The 19,833-nt window shown below is 36.2% G+C and overlaps 1 protein-coding gene across 6 annotated transcripts in view; it reads left to right on the top strand.

The window, feature by feature from the left end:
• Positions 1-19,833, top strand: part of APC (APC regulator of WNT signaling pathway) — a 136,741-nt gene that overhangs the window by 65,706 nt on the left and 51,202 nt on the right. For all 6 annotated transcript variants that reach the window (XM_036845869.1, XM_036845868.1, XM_036845865.1 and 3 more), the window contains exons 5-7: positions 3,824-3,932; positions 7,420-7,533; positions 17,278-17,361. In XM_036845869.1, the coding sequence (XP_036701764.1) occupies positions 3,824-3,932; positions 7,420-7,533; positions 17,278-17,361 (307 nt within the window). The remainder of the gene's footprint in view (positions 1-3,823; positions 3,933-7,419; positions 7,534-17,277; positions 17,362-19,833) is intronic.

The following is a 19,833-nucleotide window of genomic DNA, read 5'->3' as shown; positions in this document are numbered from 1 at the left end:
ATGTGTGATTAACACCATATTATATTTATATTCCTAAAAGTTCTATTAGACTTTCAAGAAATATTCAAATATATAAATGTTACATATTACCTCTGGGACCTTGGTCAAGTCATTAAATTTTTGTGTCATTCCTTTCTGTAAAATAGGGGTATGATTCTACCTTGTGGAGTTATGAAAAATGAATATTAATATATGGAAAATACCTAGCATATCTCACTGAGAGGCAAAAGACCTTTTACTACTTTCCCTCTGGTTTCAGGTTTGTCCATCTCTAAAAATAGGGATAATCATCTGGACCAGAAATAGTGTTAAGCTTTCTTTACTGTCCTGAGTTTACATGAGTCTCTATTTCATACCTGGAACCGTGACTGTTTCTGAGAGTCTAGGAAACACTATCCTGAAAAATAAGAAGCTAATAACTAGGGTCTACAGTCTTCCATCTCTTTGTCCCCTTTGAGTTCTGTTAAGAGGAATGTGAGCATACTGACTTTCCTAGGAACTTACTTTGCTTCATGTAGATAAAAGTCTAATTTTATTAGCAGAGAGGGGGGGGAGAGTATATGTGTGTGTAGTTCTGATATATCTTGTGTCCTCTTGGTTTTCACTGTGTTTGGAGGTAAATTTAGTTCTTATTTATGTGACAAAATCTTTATTTTGCTCTCACACCTGATAGTTTGGATAGGTTTAGGCTCAAACTTATTCTCCTTCTTCATAATCAATGTCACTGATGAGAAATTTGGTATCGGTCTGATTCACATTCCTTTTCAGGGAACCATTTTTCTTCTTTTGAAACTTTCAGAGTGCCTTGGTATATGTGTTTTCTTGATTCATCATGCTGTATACTCGCTGTGCCCTTTTGCTCTGGAAATTTATTTTCTTCAGCTTTTGAAAATTCTGTTATTTCTTTGATGATTTTTCTCCCTCTGTTTTTCTATTCTTTCTTTCTAGACATCCCTTAAGTCATAGATCAACTATCTCTGTGTCTCTTTTTTTCTTGTCTTCCGTACTGCCCAAGATAATTGAGATAAGTGTTAGAAATTAGTCAAGCCAGGACTCAAACCCAGGTCCATAACCTTTTTGAACTTCAGTTTTCCAGTCTGTAAAATGAGCATAAGAATAACTACCTTGGGCTTCCCTGGTGGCGCAGTGGTTGAGAATCTGCCTGCTAATGCAGGGGACACGGGTTCGAGCCCTGGTCTGGGAAGATCCCACATGCCAAGGAGCAACTGGGCCCGTGAGCCACAACTACTGAGCCTGCGCATCTGGAGCTTGTGCTCCGCAACAAGAGAGGCCGCGATAGTGAGAGGCCCGCGCACCGCGATGAAGAGTGGCCCCCACTTGCCGCAACTAGAGAAAGCCCTTGCACAGAAATGAAGACCCAACACAGCCAAAAATAAATAAATAAATAAATAAATAATAAAAATAAAGGAATTCCTTAAAAAAAAAAAAAAAAGAATAACTACCTTAAAAGATGTTGTGAGGATAAAATTCGATTTTTAAAAAAGTACTTAGCACTCTCATACACTCAATAGGCAGCTATTGTCACATTAACCATTAATACATTTAACAAATATTTAAGTGCATAATACATGTGCCATGCTCTTCTAGATGATCCTGAATTAGCTAGAGGACTAAGAAGACATGAGATTTACATTTTAAAGAAGACTCTTGGCAGTCAGTAAATAAGCCGTTAATACACTAAACAAACCATAGAGACCCACCAGCTTCTGGGTCTGGACCTTGTTTCAGTTTTGAGTCTTAAGCACTGTTGTGTGAGTTACAAGATCAACTACGCTCAGTTAACCACTTGTTATCATGCTGGCTCAAGACTCGGTAACTTTTGCTTCCCCAGAGCATTTTGCCACAGTTCAGTCTTAAACTTGAGAGTAACAACTTGTCCCTATTCTCCTTAACATTTTCCTCACTCCACTACCATCACTAACCTTAGCCTATCCATTTAAGCACTTTTAGCACCCAGATCTTATTTAAATAAGCCTATTTATTGGAGAGTAATCAGAGGAAATAGCATCTCCATCTATCCCTTATTTCCCCACCTTAGTCCTGGTAGGTCCTACAGGTACTCACCAGGGAACATTGAAAAATAGAATCAGATCTCATTTTTATGTCAGTTTTAGTATCCAGCCTGTGAAAGAGATTCAAGATTTCTACATTGCTTTCTCCTGGTTCTGTTTTCAAAAATGGAAGGGAGGGGACAGCTTCTCATTGGTCAGCACACCTCCCCTGCCCCAGGTTGTTACATCATAACCAGGGCCTGGCTTCCTTCCCATGGATTCCGTCACTACTGAGGTCGCCACATCAAAAGTGAAGGCTTATTTCTTATTTTTTAAATTGCTTCTCAGTAAAGGAAAGGGAATTTTAGCAAGAATAGAACCTTCCACATACTCACATGCATACATATTCTTCAAGAAAATATAATCAAATAGAATTTTAAAGTAACAGTGTCAGAGTGGGGAACAACTCTGTGTAAGAGCAAACCCCAGAAGCCATAATAAAAAATATCCTCAGATCTGACTACGGGAAAATTAAAATTTTCTACATGGCAAAAACATAGTGAAAAAACAAGTGTAAACTGAGAAAAAATATTTATAATTGACAAAGTGCTATCATTCTTAATATAGAAGAGGTCCTATAAATAAGTAAGAAAAAGTCACAGAAACGGAAATACAAATGGATTTTAAACTTGAAAAAATACTTAACCTTACTCATACTAATAGAAATCAAATTATAACCATAGTGATGTACCATTTCTTAAAATCCTAGGTATGTAAAAATTTTTAAACATTTGATAAAACGTTTGCATTGGTGAAGGTGGCAAGAGCATAAATAGGTACAATACCTAATAAGGGCAGTAATTTTAAAATTTACATACCCTAGGAATTTATCTTCTGTACATGCTTGAACATTTGTGAAATGAACTTATGTATAAGGTTATTCAGTGCAGCATTGTTTATAATAGCATTGTTTATAATAGCAAAAGATTAGAAAGAGTCTAAATGCCCTCCAACATAGAACCAGTTATAGTTTATCCCTGTATGGATTCATGAATATCTTTGCAGCTAGCAAAAAACACATAGGACCTTTTTATGTTCTGATACAGAATGATCTCCAAGATAGATTTTTAAGTGGGAAAAAAAAGTTATAGGACAACACACATAAAAATATGCTACTATTTATGTTTAAAAATGTACATGTAATTATATACATATATCCTTGCATTTTTATAGAGTATCTCTGGAAATATATACAAGAGAGTGATAATGGTCTCTTTGGGAAAGAGCCACATTAAAGGAGATAGATCATATACTTCTTGTACCTACTGATTTTTTCCCATTAACACTCTTATTTTGCATTTATCTTTATAATGATCAGATATGGAATATCTTGATATAGATTGTTATTGAGGACATCATCGATTAGGTTGTGAGGAATTATGTAACAAATTCATCTTCAAATTCCAAACTAAGAAAACGTTTCTCTCCCTCAGAATAACTTCCTCTTATTACACAGTGACAATATATTTCTTAGTGTTTTGACTGCTGAGAAGCCGAAAGCTACATCTATGTCCAATGCAGTAGTTCCCTGTACTCTAGGTTTGTTTTTTGCATAATTACTGCTTTTCTTTACTCCTTTATTATACTTTTTTATTCTTGTATTAAGTCCCACCTTCAAAAATCCAAAATTAATAAAATTTTCATTTATTCATTATACTTTAAATAGAGAACAGTACAGTTACAGCTTATAAGAACTGCTGTTGTGTGTGCTATATTAGCATTGTGTAAACTTAACTTTTTTTGAAAAACAGATCATTGCTTCTTGCTGACCTTGACAAAGAAGAAAAGGAAAAAGACTGGTATTATGCTCAACTTCAGAATCTCACTAAAAGAATAGATAGTCTTCCTTTAACTGAAAATGTAAGTAACTTGCCAAAATGACTTATTTTTAATATCTAAAAGTATATATAAATTTATAACTGCATTTATAGTTATTTGTAAACAGTAATATGTTTTATCCAACTTTAAACCTAAATATGTAATAATGAATTTTGTTTATAAAGATGATAAAACTTCATTACGCTCAAGCATATTTATTTTAAGTCCCTTGTTAAGAAAACCTCTTAAGTTTGAATACTAAAGGACTCAGGGTTCTACTAGGAAACTGGTTTTTTATTCTGTGTGTTCAATTACCAGACATACTCTGTAGAAATGTTTATTACCATCTGTCTGTTTTTTGAACCATATTACAGGACTCATGCCAGATAATTTTTGCAATAAAAGTATCTTTGAGATAACTTGTGTCCTATTCCAACGACAGTATCTGGTGGTATGGATCTTAGGGCTTTTTGCAGGTATACTAAATTTGTTTTGCAAATATAACTATGTAAAAAGTAATTTAATTCTGTCAGCCTCTTCTTCCCCACCCAGCCTCTCCATGTGAACTGTTTTATTCATGGGGTGGCACATGTAAGAACATTTCTGAAATACATTAGTAATTTTAAACAAGACTTTAACTGTTATCCATAAATTTAAAAATAATTTTTAAAAAGAGAAAAAATAGGCTAATTAAAATATATCTTCCTCTCTTAGCTTAAATTTTTCATTTTCTTTTCTTTTTTTTTGGTCCCGCCACACGGCCCATGGGATCTTAGTTCCCCAACCAGGGATTGAACCCGGGCCCCCTGCAGTGGAAGCAGGGAGCCCTAACCACTGGACCGCCAGGGAACTCCCTTTCATTTTCTAATAGCACTTTTGAGAGAGCATAATAAAGAAAAGGCAAAAGTGCAAAGAAGGAAAACCTTTTTCAAAACACATAGTCAGTTTCCTGACTGGAGTGGGCATTGCCTGGTGGGAGCTAGAACTAGAAGCTTAAGTGCTCAGCCTCCTAGAACAGTCATCCAGGATTTTGAGAGGGAACGAATCTCCCTTCCTGACGATGTCTTAACGTCTTTTCGGGCGTTAAGGAGACACCACTAGTGAAAGAACAGTTCATGGAGAGTTCTTGGCACATGAGGATTAGGAACTCAGGAGGGTTTGGTGGGATTTTTACTCTTAAAAATAGTAAAGCATTGTTTTGCTTAACATTCACTTTGGTAATTAGACTATACAAAATTTAGAGTCCAACTGTCTGCATGCAGTCGTGTATGTGACAATTCAAGATCGATTGGTTAATATCTGAAACAAAGATTAATTGTCAAATCATTCATTCCCATATTAATTTACTAAATAGCCAATCATGCTTATTTAAGAGGATATGTAAGATGTTATGGACCATTTGGCAACATTAGCAAATGTAAATTGCTTCCATTTCATAAATATTTTTTAATTTCACAAAACTTTGCTTTTATATTGGGAAGCCAAGTTAAGAACACTCTCATATGGAAATACTTATTAAGATACTAGGTATTGGGCTTCCCTGGTGGCGCAGTGGTTGAGAATCTGCCTGCCAATGCAGGGGACACGGGTTCAAGCCCTGGTCTGGGAAGATCCCACATACCGCAGAGCAACTGGGCCCGTGAGCCACAACTACTGAGCCTGTGCGTCTGGAGCCTGTGCTCCGCAACAAGAGAGGCTGCGATAGTGAGAGGCCCGCGCACTGCGATGAAGAGTGGCCCCTGCTCGCCGCAACTAGAGAAAGCCCTCGCACAGAAACAAAGACCCAACACAGCTAAAAATAAATAAATAAACTTATTTAAAAAAAAAAAGATACTAGGTATTGCTTAAAACATCAGATCTAAACTGCATTATTATAACATACTGTGTCATGTTCAACTTTTTGTGCAGGGGGGTTGGGGAAGTGGAGGACAAATAAGTGTAGTTACAGCTGGCTCACTGGGAATTAGAAATAACATGCAGACTATTTCATCTGTGTTGCAACCCGTAATGTGGGTATGCCTCTAGGAATACATTCTGCTTATGTCATCTGTATATTGCAAGGGAAATGGGTGAGTGCTCCTCTAACTTATCTGACAACACAATTTGGGATCCTTAGGCCTACAGAATGCTATTCTGAGTCAGACATGTGCACATGCAGCTTTTTTTTTTTTTTTATGGGATCTTAGTTCCCTGACCAGGGATCGAACCCAGGCCCTCAGCAATGAAAGCTCAGAGTCCTAACCTCTGGGCCACCAGGGAATTCCACACATGCAGCTTTTTATTGGGCATGTAGAGCATGAAAAATCTACAGCACTTCCTTACTCCCGTCATGGCCCATTATAACTCTGTTACCTATCATTTTGTGTAATCATATTTTTAGCCTTTATCACCTCTTGGAGCATGTCTTTGCAAGTTTATTTACCTTGTCCTTTTCATCCTTTTTTATGCCTAGCAGTTACCACAGTACCTGAAATTTTAGTTAAAGGGCAAATAAAATTTTGAATGAATTAACACCCACTCTGTGAAGAAGTACTTTTTTTGGTTTGTTTCAACTTGGGTTCACAATTGGATTTTTACCAAAAAGTTTGCGTTGTCTCACAATTAATGATTGTATTATATAAAAGCTTTTTCTTATTCTATTTTCTTCTTTTTACAAATGGAAAAGTTCTCTCTGTTTAGTCTACATGTATACAACAGTCCGTACCTAAAATTCAGGTATAAATTTAAGGATGATGGACCTGATTCTTGATTATTCTGTGTTGTCCACATTACTATTACTATCTGGTTTTTAATAATTCAAAGTAGTACCTTTTCAGAGCAGAAGGATTATAAGGTGACTGAAGATAGGCTTACCCTAACTGGACCGATTACATATTTTATTTTATTTATTTATAAAATTTATTTATTTATTTATTTATTTATAAAATTGATTGATTGATTGATTGATTGCTGCATTGGGTCCTCGTTGCTGCACGCAGTCTTTCTCTAGTTATGGCAGCAGGGGCTACTCTTTGGTGCGCAGCCTTCTCATTGTGGTGGCTTCTCTTGTTGCAGAGCACGGGCTCTAGGCGCGCAGGCTTCAGTAGTTGTGGCACGCAGGCTCAGTAGTTGTGGCACGCAGGCTCAGTAGTTGTGGCACACAGGCTTAGTTGCTCTGCAGCATGTGGGATCTTCCTGGACCAGGGCTCAAACCCTTGTCCCCTGCATTGGCAGGCAGATTCTTAACCACTGTGCCACTAGGAAAGTCCCCAATTATTATATTTTAAATGAAAGAGTACAATTTAATTAAAGCTGTTTGTGACTAAGGGGCAATAAAAGTGTTTCAACTCTGCATTTCACATCAGAGACCCAGTCTGAGCCTAGCACTTATAATCAAGTTTTAGGAGTCCTTGGAGTAAAAATTAATTTTCTCATGCACAGTAACTTACATATTTGCTTATTCATTTTCTTTATTGGTACTCATATGCTTTTTTATTTTTACTGATAAACACACAAGATATTAACATTTCCATTTTATTTGTGGTTTTAGTTTTCCTTACAAACAGATATGACCAGAAGGCAATTGGAATATGAAGCAAGGCAAATCAGAGTTGCAATGGAAGAACAACTGGGTACTTGCCAGGATATGGAAAAACGAGCACAGGTAACTTATTTATTATTAAACTATGAAACAGCACTAGCTAGAGATCTATTAAGAATCTAATGAATTACAGCTCTGTTACCATTGATTAAATTTTATTATTAGAGATATGTTAAAGTCTGTCTTTACTTTGACACTAGTTCAAAGTAAGAATAATTTACCATGACCCTGATACCAAAACCAGACAAAGATGTCACAAAAAAAGAAAACTACACACCAATATCACTGATGAACATAGATGCAAAAATCCTCAACAAAATACTAGCAAACAGAATCCAACAACATATTAAAAGGATCATACACCATGATCAAGTGGGGTTTATCCCAGGAATGCAAGGATTCTTCAGTATACACAAATCAATCAATGTGATACACCATATTAACAAACTGAAGGAGAAAAACCATATGATCATCTCAATAGATGCAGAGAAAGCTTTTGACAAAACTCAACACCCATTTATGATAAAAACCCTCCAGAAAGTAGGCATAGAGGGAACTTACCTCAACATAATAAAGGCCATATATGACAAACCCACAGCCAACATCGTCCTCAATGGTGAAAAACTGAAACCATTTCCACTAAAATCAGGAACAAGACAAGGTTGCCCACTCTCACCACTATTATTCAACATAGTTTTGGAAGTTTTAGCCACAGCAATCAGAGAAGAACAAGAAATAAAAGGAATCCAAATCAGAAAAGAAGAAGTAAAGCTGTCACTGTTTGCAGATGACATGATACTATACATAGAGAATCCTAAAGATGCTACCAGAAAACTACTAGAGCTAATCAGTGAATTTGGTAAAGTAGCAGGATACAAAATTAATGCACAGAAATCTCTTGCATTCCTATACACTAATGATGAAAAATCTGAAAGTGAAATGAAGGAAACACTCCCATTTACCACTGCAACAAAAAGAATAAAATACCTAGGAATAAATCTACCTAAGGAGACAAAAGACCTGTATGCAGAAATTATAAGACATTGATGAAAGAAATTAAAGATGATACAAACAGATGGAGAGATATACCATGTTCTTGGATTGGAAGAATCAACATTGTGAAAATGACTACACTACCCAAAGCAATCTACAGATTCAGTGCAATCCCTATCAAACTACCACTGGCATTTTTCACAGAACTAGAACAAAAAATTTCACAATTTGTATGGAAACACAAAAGACCCTGAATAGCCAAAGCAGTCTTGAGAAAGAAAAACGGAGCTGGAGGAATCAGGTTCCCAGACTTCAGACTACTACAAAGCTACAGTAATTAAGACAGTATGGTACTGGCACAAAAACAGAAATATAGATCAATGGAACAGGATAGAAAGCCCAGAGATAAACCCATGCACATATGGTCACCTTATCTTTGATAAAGGAGGCAAGAATATACAGTGGAGAAAAGACAGCCTCTTCAGTAAGTGGTGCTGGGAAAACTGGACAGCTACATGTAAAAGAATGAAATTAGAACACTCCCTAACACCATACACAAAAATCAACTCAAAATGGATTAAAGACCTAAACGTAAGCCCAGACACACTATGAAACTCTTAGAGGAAAACATAGGGAGAACACTCTATGACATAAATCACAGCAAGATCTTTTTGACCCACCCACCTCCTAGAGAAATGGGAATAAAAACAAAAATAAACAAATGGGACCTAATGAAACTTCAAAGCTTTTGCACAGCAAAGGAAACCATAAACAAGACGAAAAGTCAACCCTCAGAGTGGGAGAAAATATTTGCAAATGAAGCAACTGACAAAGGATTAATCTCCAAAATTTACAAGTAGCTCATGCAGCTCAATATCAAAAAAACAAACAACCCAATCCAAAAATGAGCAGAAGACCTAAATAGACATTTCTCCAAAGAAGATATACAGATTGCCAACAAACACATGAAAGAATGCTCAACATCATTAGACAAATGCAAATCAAAACTACAATGTGATATCATCTCACACCGGTCAGAATGGCCATCATCAAAAAATCTACAAACAGTAGATGCTGGAGAGGGTGTGGAGAAAAGGGAACCCTCTTGCACTGTTGGTGGGAATGTAAATTGATACAGCCACTATGGAGAAGAGTATGGAGGTTCCTTAAAAAACTAAGAATAGAACTACCATACGACCCAGCAATCCCACTACTGGGCATATACCCTGAGAAAACCATAATTCAAAAAGAGTCATGTACCACAGTGTTCATTGCAGCTCTATTTACAATAGCCAGGACATGGAAGCATTCTAAGTGTCCATTGACAGATGAATGGATAAAGAAGATGTGGCACGTATATACAATGGAATATTACTCAGCCATAAAAAGAAACGAAATTGAGTTATTTGTAGTCAGGTGGATGGACCTAGAGTCTGTCATACAAAGTGAAGTAAGTCAGAAAGAGAAAAACAAATACTGTATGCTAACACACATATATGGAATTTTTAAAAAACGGTTCTGAAGAACCTAGGGGCAAGACGGGAATAAAGACACAGACCTACTAGAGAATGGACTTGAGGATATGGGGAGGGGGAAGGGTAATCTGGGACAAAGTGAGAGAGTGGCATGGACATATATACACTACCAAATGTAAAATAGATAGCTAGTGGGAAGCAGCTGCATAGCACAGGGAGATCAGCTCGGTGCTTGTGACCACCTAGAGGGGTAGGATAGGGAGGTTGGGAGGGAGACGCAAGAGGGAGGAGATATGGGGATATGTGTATATGTATAGCTGATTCACTTTGTTATAAAGCAGAAACTAACACACCATTGTAAAGCAATTATACTCCAATAAAAACGTTAAAAAAAAGAGAATAATTTACCGTGGCTGCTGGGCAACATAACCAGTGTTCAAATAATTCTCGCTTCATATTTCATTTCCCTGATACTGTTCTGCTATGCCTTGGAATTATGAGGGAAGAAGAATTAGATGCTGATCTTCTGTAGCTGATAGCTAGTTTCTGTTAGCTATTTGTTAGTAATTGTCCACAGTACATCTTTCCCTCCTAACTCTGTACTTGAGTGACTCAACATGTAAGACTAGAATGGCCAGCTAATGGACATGGGGAAGTGGATCCCAGGAAGACCTGAAGCCATGAGAAAAAAATGTGGGATCTCATTTGCAAGGAGAAAAGATGGATAAAAATTCCAAATAAAATAAGAATAGAGTAAAAGTTTTTTAAGGAATAATTATGTATCAGAAACCAGAAGGCAACTTTATATTAACTTGAATAGAGAAATAATAAGATTATTACCATTGCACTCATTAATATGGTTGGGTGCTTGCTGTCATCACTATTATTTAACTGTGTTTGGAGGCTCCACTAATTCAGTTAGAAAGAAAATAAGTTGTTTAAATACTACACTATTTTCCAGCTAGAAGGGAAGGGACCAAATAATTGTCTTTTGTAAATTATATGGTTGTTTGCCTAGAAAAGCCGTAGAGAAGAGTCAAAAAATATTTCAGCTAATGAGAGAATTGAGTAAGGTGGCTGGAGTTAAGGTACATTACTAAAATTAGTAGGTTTTCTCTAGTAGCAATAGCTACCACTTGGAAATGGAAGATGGGGTAGGAGGACCTGTTTACAATAACAGGACACTTTAAAATACCTACAGCATACCCACATGAAGAAAAATATAAAATTGCTAAAGGATGCAAAATGTGGCCTTAAAAATAGAGGAGCCTGTGCTGCTGTCTGTATTGTATTTGGGGTATCTGGTTGCAGTGTCCCCTACATACCTGACCCCAGGGAATCGCGGAAGAGGGGCAGACCCTGATGGTAAGGGTCGTGCAGGGTATGGAGGGGTGGAGCGTGTGGTCAGGCCACCCAATATGGCTGTTGTCTTGCTCTCTGTACGTCCCCAGCTCGACCAGTGCCTGCTTCACCTACACCCCACTCACATGACTGACCTTCCTGCACGCTTGCCCCAGGCCCCAGCTAGTGATTGTTCTCATCAAAGGGGCGGTGAGGGACGTCCCCCTCTGCTAGTTTCTGCTGGCTTCCCTGGTAACTAATGAGCCAGCCTGAGGTAATTCTCCCTATAACTAGCAAATCTCCCCTTCCACCAGGAGGGAAACCCGCTGCCATGTCCTGCCCGCTGTCCGCTGCACATGGCGGGGTGTCACTCCGGGACCTTGCTTCAGGTGTGTAAGATCCCCCATCCATTAAACCATTGATGTCTCTGTTGCTGAAAACAATAAATAAATAAAGAAGCCTAGGTGAGAAGACTTTATTAATATCCTTTAAAATGTTGATATATAATACAATTCCAGTCATAACCTTAAATTTTTTTTGGAGCCCGGAAAAGTGATTCTAAAGTTTGCAAAGTAAAAATTTCCAAAAATATTTAAGAAAATTATGAGTGAGGATTTACCTTACCATTTGTTAAAACTTACTGTAAAGGTGTAGTAATCACAGTATGATAGCACAGGTATAGATGTAGGCAAATAGAACAGAACAGAAACTAGAAAAAGATATAAGAAAACATGGAATCTTTTAATGATAAAAGTTATAAATTTGGGGGAAAATGTTAAATAACTCAATAAATGCATAGGTATAACTAGGAACTTGTTTGGTAGAAGAGAAATTGAATTAGATCCCTAACTCACATCTTGTACATGAACAATTATAGGTGGATTAAATATCTAAATGTAAAAAATAAACATAAAATTAATAGAAAATATAGGACAAGAGAGATCTTAATTAAGAATGGAAACTCAAAAGCAATAAAGGCGGGGTGGGAAACAGGATTTATTTCATAAAAATTTAAAACATTCATCCTGCAGAAAATAAACTAAAGGAAAATATTTGTACACATAAGGGGAAAAGGTTAATATCCCTGTACTATAAGAATTCCTACAAACAGTAAGAAAAAGACAACTCTTTTTATATGGGCAGAGGATGTAATCATTCAATTTATTGAAAAGAAAATGCAAATGACCAGTAAAACATACAAATGACTGGCGAACAATTTAGGGAAAGTTGAAACAAAATCCACCCTTGCCCATGCGTGTGTGAGTTAGTCTCTATCTCTGTTAACAGTTTGGTTATTTATTTATTCTCTCCATTATTTGTTCAACACATATTTGCACCTAGTATGGTGGTCCCTGCTCTCCTCTATGTGTAAATTTTTCACTGTTAAAACAACTCTGGGGGGCTTCCCTGGCGGCTCAGTGGTTGAGAATCTGCCTGCCAATGCAGGGGACACGGGTTCAAGCCCTGGTCTGGGAAGATCCCACATGCCACGGAGCAACTGGGCCCGTGAGCCACAACTACTGAGCCTGCGCGTCTGGAGCCTGTGCTCCGCAACAAGAGAGGCCGCGACAGTGAGAGGCCTGCGCACCGCGATGAAGAGTGGCCCCCACTTGCCGCAACTAGAGAAAGCCCTCGCACAGAAACGAAGACCCAACACAGCCATAAATAAAATAAATTAATTAAAAAAAAACAAAAAAACAAAAAAAACAACTCTGATAAACATACTTATTCATATCCTATAAACACGTGCAACAGTTTCTCTAGGTCAAGAGTCAGCAGTCTTTTTCTTAAAGGCTGTATGGTAAATATTTTAGACTTTGTGGCCATCTGCCTTTGTAGCAAGAAGGCAACCATAGATGACAATATATAAGCAGATGGCCATGGCTGTGTTTCAGTAAAACTTAATTCATAAATACAGACGGCTAGCAAGCCCTAATTTGCTGACCTCTGCTCTAGGGTATATACCTAAAAGCGTAATTGCTGGTCATAAGGTATGAGTGTTTTGAATAGTGTGTGCCAAATTGCACTCAAAATGATTTTATCAGTTTACATTTCTCCTAGTTGTATGTGAGAATTCCTGTTTCTTTTACCTGATTTTTTCAGCAATTGTGAGTCACATTTTATAATTAACAAACAATGGGCATTTGAAACATTATCTTGTCATTTAGTTTGTACTTCCATGAGTACTACTGAAGCTGATTATCTTTTCATGTATTCATTAGATTTTCTTTTTGTCATTTTTCCATATCCTTTGCCCATTTTCTATTATGTTAAATGTCTTATTCTTATGTATTTGAGAGATATTTTAATATCCTCTAGATACCAATCTGTTATACATAATGTATATCACAACCCCTCCCTGCCAAATATGTTACCTACTTTAGCTTCATAACAAAAATTATTTTTTGTTATAAAGCTAAATTGTATTGCCATATTTGTGCTTTCTTTGATCTATTTATACATCTTTTCCTATCCTTAAAGATACCCTTGTATTTTTTTCTAATAGTTTTAATGTTTTATTTTTACAATTAGGTCTTTAATTCATCTCAAATTTGCTATTATATATGTTTTGGAGGTAGGAATCTAATTATATATATATACACACACATGATTTTTATATCAATGTACATACAATTAATATATATTATATGCAATATAATTTCTATTATTGAATAAATATATATTATTAATGATTATATAATATATAATTAATCATGTATACACACACATACATATACATAACACAGATACACACAGATCGATGTATTATTTATGTTGTTTAACTAAATTTCCCATTATCACTTACTGGATGTGCCACTGTTTCCCCATGGATTGGTAATGCTGTCTCTGGCATCTGAGAAGTTTGTATTTGCTGGATATTTGTAGACTCTATTCCAGTAGTCTGTTTTAACTTCTCTGTCCCTGTGCTGATAACCACATTTGTTTTATTTGCTATAGCTTTATTAATCTTGGTACCTAGTAGGGTGAGTCCTTCTTACTTTTGATTGTAAAAATGTGTTTATATTCTGTTTTGTTACTCATCTAATTCAAGGAAAAGCCTTATGGGCTTTTGATTAGAATTACATTGAATTTATAATTAATTTGAGGAGAATTTATATCTTTACAATATAAGGATTGGTTCTTGGTTGAAAGGGTGACTCTGGAGCCAGTCCTCCTGGGTTCTAATTCCCTACCTGTCACTTATCAGCACTGTGATCTTGGGTAAACTCTCTGTCTCAGTTTTCCCATTGGTAAAATACAAATAATGATTCCCTGTAAAATGTGAGGATTAAATGAGTTAATATATGTAAAATATATTGGAATCCAGCAAACAGAAAAGACTCAGGAAATATTAGGTATTGTTATTAATTTTTTATCTCTCTGTTCATTTAGGTCTTATTTTATGTCCTTCGAAAAAGTTTTGTAATATTCTTCATAAAACTCTTACACATCTTTTTTTTTACATTTATTTCTAGATATCTTACAGTTTTTGTTGCGTTGTGAATGGGATTTTCTTTAATTACATTACTAAGTTTGATTTGTTATGTGTCCAGCAGTCTTCCTGAACTCTTTTAGTAGATTGTCTCAGTAGTTTAAGATTTTCTTGGATTTTCCATTTAAACTGTTATTTTGTTTGCAAGTAATGACAACTTTGTCTTTTCCAGTCCTTTTTTTCTCTTTGTATTAAATAAGAACTCTAATACATCTTTGAATAAAAAGCAGTGATAATTGGTCTTCTTCATCTTCTCTTGGCTCTAAAAGGAATCCTTCTGAAATTTCACCATTAAGTATGTTGTTTACTCAAGGTTTTTGATACCATTTATCAAGTTAAGGAATTTACCTTCTATTCCTAATTTGTTGAGAGTTGTCCTGAATTCATATTGAACTGTATTACTATATGATTTTTTTAAATCAGTTTTGCAAAAGTCATACCATCTCCATATGCCTGAACAAGTAAGCATTTTTTGTTAAACATAATTTCATAAATATTCAAGATTGTCATATAGAGAATGGAAAGAAATACTACTGGCTTCTTCCATTTTCATGTTGAGTAACAGAAGCACAAAGGTTGTTGTGTCAGAAATCATCAAGGCACAGACTTGACTTCAGAATTTAGTGACCTAATAGCAATACAGAAATGTAGTTCTGTGGAGAGGAGTATTAGATATGATTTCCTTTTTTCATCCTCTGAATATTAAAAATTTTGACTTAGGACTTTATTGGTGAAGGGGAGCTAGTTACATAGAGAGAGGAGAACAATAAAATATTACAAAGCCACTAATTGTGTGTAGTTTCATTGCTTATGTAATGGCAGGAAGTATTTACCATCTGATGTAGAGGTGATCACTCATCTTTGCAGTCTCTTTAGAAAGCTACCAAAAGCACAGGTATTTCTTCTTCAGCATGTTTTCATGATGAAAATTGGATGTGGTAAAATTTCTTAATTAAAGAATATTATTTACCTTAGGTTCACTATTTTCAGAATTATGATATAGGATCAGCACAGTTGTAGTGTTACAAAGGAAGGAAAGAAGGGAGGGAGGGAGGAAGGAAGGATTCTTTTTTGGTGAGCGCAACTTTTTCGAGCTTTTCTGTGTTTGTTTATCATAACATTGGAAAATAGCAACAATAATCATTTTTACTATGGCAATAAAATCGTAAGGACATTGTATTTAAGCAAAATCAGATATGCTCAAAGGGTAAGTTTTGTATGTAAGTTTTATAACTATATATACTTAAAGCTATTTGTTACAGTACTTTTTTTAAAAATATTTTATTTATTTATTTATTTATTTATTTTTATACTTATTTTTGGCTGTGTTGGGTCTTCGTTTCTGTGCGAGGGCTTCCTCTAGTTGCAGCAAGCGGGGGCCACTCTTCATCGCGGTGCGCGGGCCTCTCACTATCGCGGCCTCTCTTGTTGCGGAGCACAGGCTCCAGACACGCAGGCTCAGTAATTGTGGCTCACGGGCCCTGTTGCTCCGCGGCATGTGGGATCCTCCCAGACCAGGGCTCGAACCCGTGTCCCCTGCATTAGCAGGCAGACTCTCAACCACTGCGCCACCAGGGAAGCCCTGTTACAGTACTTTTATTATTTATCTATTGAGGTATATACATGCTCAGAAATCTTTTATTGATGGGTGCATAATCATAAAAGTTTGGAAATGGCTCCATCTAGCTTCTAACACTTTTTTCCCCATTGAAACAATTACTCTTAATAATACAATTTTTTTATACCAATATTAGGATGTTAACTATAGAATTATTACAGAAGATGTTACAACAGTGGCAGTACTTGTTTTTAAAACATATACTTGAAAACACTTTTCCCACATTTTTTCAGTTCCACATTGTTTGATCTGTAGTTACTGCTTTGTGTTCACTTGAAGGTCTCAGGATATGGGCAGAGCAGTAGCTCTTACCATCATTGTGATCTTAGTGTTGGGAATAAAAATAATGTTTAGCTGCAGTAGGTATTTGGGAAAGCTAAATCTGAAAGGTACCACTGACTTGTAATGAGAATAACTTTGGGGAAGATTATTCTTACTGTTTAAAGCCTGATGTTTATTAAAACAAATCAGCTGCTCTTTCCCTTTACAGGTATACCATGCTTTGTATAAATCCATTACACTGTACTGACATCTGGATTAATATAGAAGATTAAATTCAGATGTAATTTTCTCTTTGTTGAAGTAGTTTTTGAGACTAGCTTTTAAATACCAATTTCACACTATATGCATCATACAATTTGACATATGACTTATATTTTTACAGTTTCCCTAAGTAGATCTAGAGATCTGTTGTATAAAGTTAGATTTATTAAAAAATTGAACTGATCCTAATATGTCATCAGTGTATGAATATATATACATATCTAATTCTTATATAAGAGTGATTTGGTATAACTCTAAGCTGTTAAATGGTAACCATAGTACGGTTATTTAAACTAATGTTTTTAATAAAAATTGATCTAATTTGGTTACTTATTTTATTTTAGCGAAGAATAACCAGAATTCAACAAATAGAGAAGGACATACTTCGTATACGACAGCTTTTACAGTCCCAAGCAACAGAAACAGAGGTTAGTAAATTGTCTCTTTTGTTTGCAGACATAAATATAGGTAGTTATTCTAAGAAGAGGAAATAGGTATAATTAACGTGGCATCATCAAGATAGGTGTTCTTCTAAAGAATTGAGACACTTAATAAGTTTTTTCATTAAATTAAATAAATTTCAAAAACCTTTACTACTTTGGTTTCTTCATAACTTTAAGGCAGTTAAAATTTGTAGAGCCATAAATACAGATACTTTACTTCAGTTATCTGTTTTCATATAATCAGATAACTAACTTAATTTGGCTACTAACGATTTGTAAATAAGCTATCTCTTTGTATGTAATCCATAGTAAAAATTGATCATACACATATATCTATGCTTACTCTACAAACTCCATTAAAATGACAGTAAAAGGATAAAATGAAAAATCGCAAATACCAGGGGAGGTGACATCAATAAAATTTGGGGAGCTGGAAAGCAGATAAACAAATTACTCTTCTGGCATATGGTAGAGAGTTGACCTCTGAGTCAGCAGTAGCAACCCATTTTACACTGTGGAGTCCTACAAGGTTCCAGAATTGGTTACACCTGGATGTGCTACCTCTGGATGTGAGGATTAAGAAAGAGGTTAAAAGCAAGAGGATGACTGAAAGTTTAAGAAGCCGGTGGAGCCTCCAGAACCTCTCTTCAACTCTGCATGGCTAAGTGACTGCTACTTTCCAGTCTCAGCAAAAGCTGAGAGATTTATTCTGGAAAAGGTAAAACAAAGGGTCTTTGGATAAGGGTAATCCTAGTATAGTTGACATTGGGAGGGAGGTATCATACTAAAAACTGAAATCAGTGAAAATTTCCTTACTGAATGCTGAAACCCTCATTGGCATCCAGGTTTATAATACAGGCAAGTTTCTAGAAGCAACTTCTCTAAGAAGTGTGACTAACCCAGGAAGAGAGACCTACAGGTACTGACACTGGCGGATTCCTCAATAAAACATCCCAGCTAGACCACCCTACTGGATGGCTACAGCTGACAGACTCCAACCTTTAGGCATAGAGCTTCATAGGCAGTCCATTCCTAAATATGGCTAGACAGCTAAAGACCACCAGACATTTTAAGAAAGTTTCTAATAAAAAAGATTTAATGTAAATAAAGACTATGCAAGAAGAAGAAAACTTAAGAAAAATAGAACTAACATTAATATTCTCAAGATAAAAGATAATGCATCCATAAAGTGAGAAAATGATGGTATACAAAAGGAACATTCAGAGAATTTAAAAAAGAGTTCTTGGGAATTAAAATTGTAATAGTAGAAATGAAAATCTCAACAGAAAGGTTAAAAGATAAATTTCTCAGGAAGTAGAACAAAAGAATAATGCAATGGAAAATAGAAAAGATAAGAAAGTCAGAGAATCATTCTAGGAGGGTTCGATATCCGAATAAAAAGGGGGTTCCAGAAAGAGAATGGAGAAACTAGAGGAAGGAAATCATAAAAATAAATTAAAATTCCCCAGAACTGAAGGGCATAGTGTTCCAAGTAAAATGGTCTTTCCAGTATCCAGTGCCACAGATGAAAATCCCACACTAGGCACATCATGATGAAATTTCATCTCACTGGGAATAAAGAGAAAATCTTAAAACCTTGTATAGAAGGAGAAGAAAACAAATTTCACACAAAGAAACAGGAATACAAATGTATTTAGGTATATAAACAGCACACTAGAAGCTGGGAAGTAGAGTAGCAATTTCTTAAAACTTCTGAAAGATTATCTTCAGCTATGTTCCCAAACCAGTTCTCTGACACCACTAGTTGTCCTACAGTTCAAATCAGTTCTGACACTACCCAGACTTAGCGTAGACCCTACATTTAAGGGTGAAGTCATTCACAAGACTGCCCTCACTTCAGGTACCAGGCAAGTTTCAGGTGTCCCAAACCACCTGCACTCTGCCCAGCTTGTTATAAATCCTACCCAAGTGGGTGTATTACACTACAGTTCAATTCTGACACTAACTACTAGGAGGGAGCCTAGACCTTGCAGGTTAAGGGCAGAGCCCTTCACAAGACTACTCCCACTTCAGATGCCAAGCCTCCCATGCTTCTGCAAATTTGGGGTATCCTACAACAACCTTAGGTTTGATAATTCACTTCAGTGACTCAGAACTCAGTAAAAGTACTACACTTATGATTACAGTTTTATTATAAAGGATGCAGATCAGGAACAGCCGAGTGAGACACGTAAGGCAGGACCTAGAGAAGGTGAGGGTGGAGGATGCAGAGCTTCCATGATCTCTCATGGAATCTGGACACATCACTCTCCCAGGGCATCTTTGTGTTCAGCAAGCAGGAAGCTGCATTGAGCTTCCGTGTCCAGAGTTTTTATTGGGGTTTCATTATGTAGGCATGCTTGATTAAACAAGTGGCTACATGATTGAACTCAGTTTCCAGCACCCTTCCCATCCCTGGAGGTCAGTCTTGACTAGTTCAACCCTCTAGTCATGTGG

This window comes from Balaenoptera musculus, chromosome 3, assembly GCF_009873245.2.
Source record: "Balaenoptera musculus isolate JJ_BM4_2016_0621 chromosome 3, mBalMus1.pri.v3, whole genome shotgun sequence".
Classification (NCBI taxonomy): Eukaryota; Metazoa; Chordata; class Mammalia; order Artiodactyla; family Balaenopteridae; genus Balaenoptera; species Balaenoptera musculus.
This window is presented reverse-complemented; position numbering and strand designations above follow the sequence as displayed.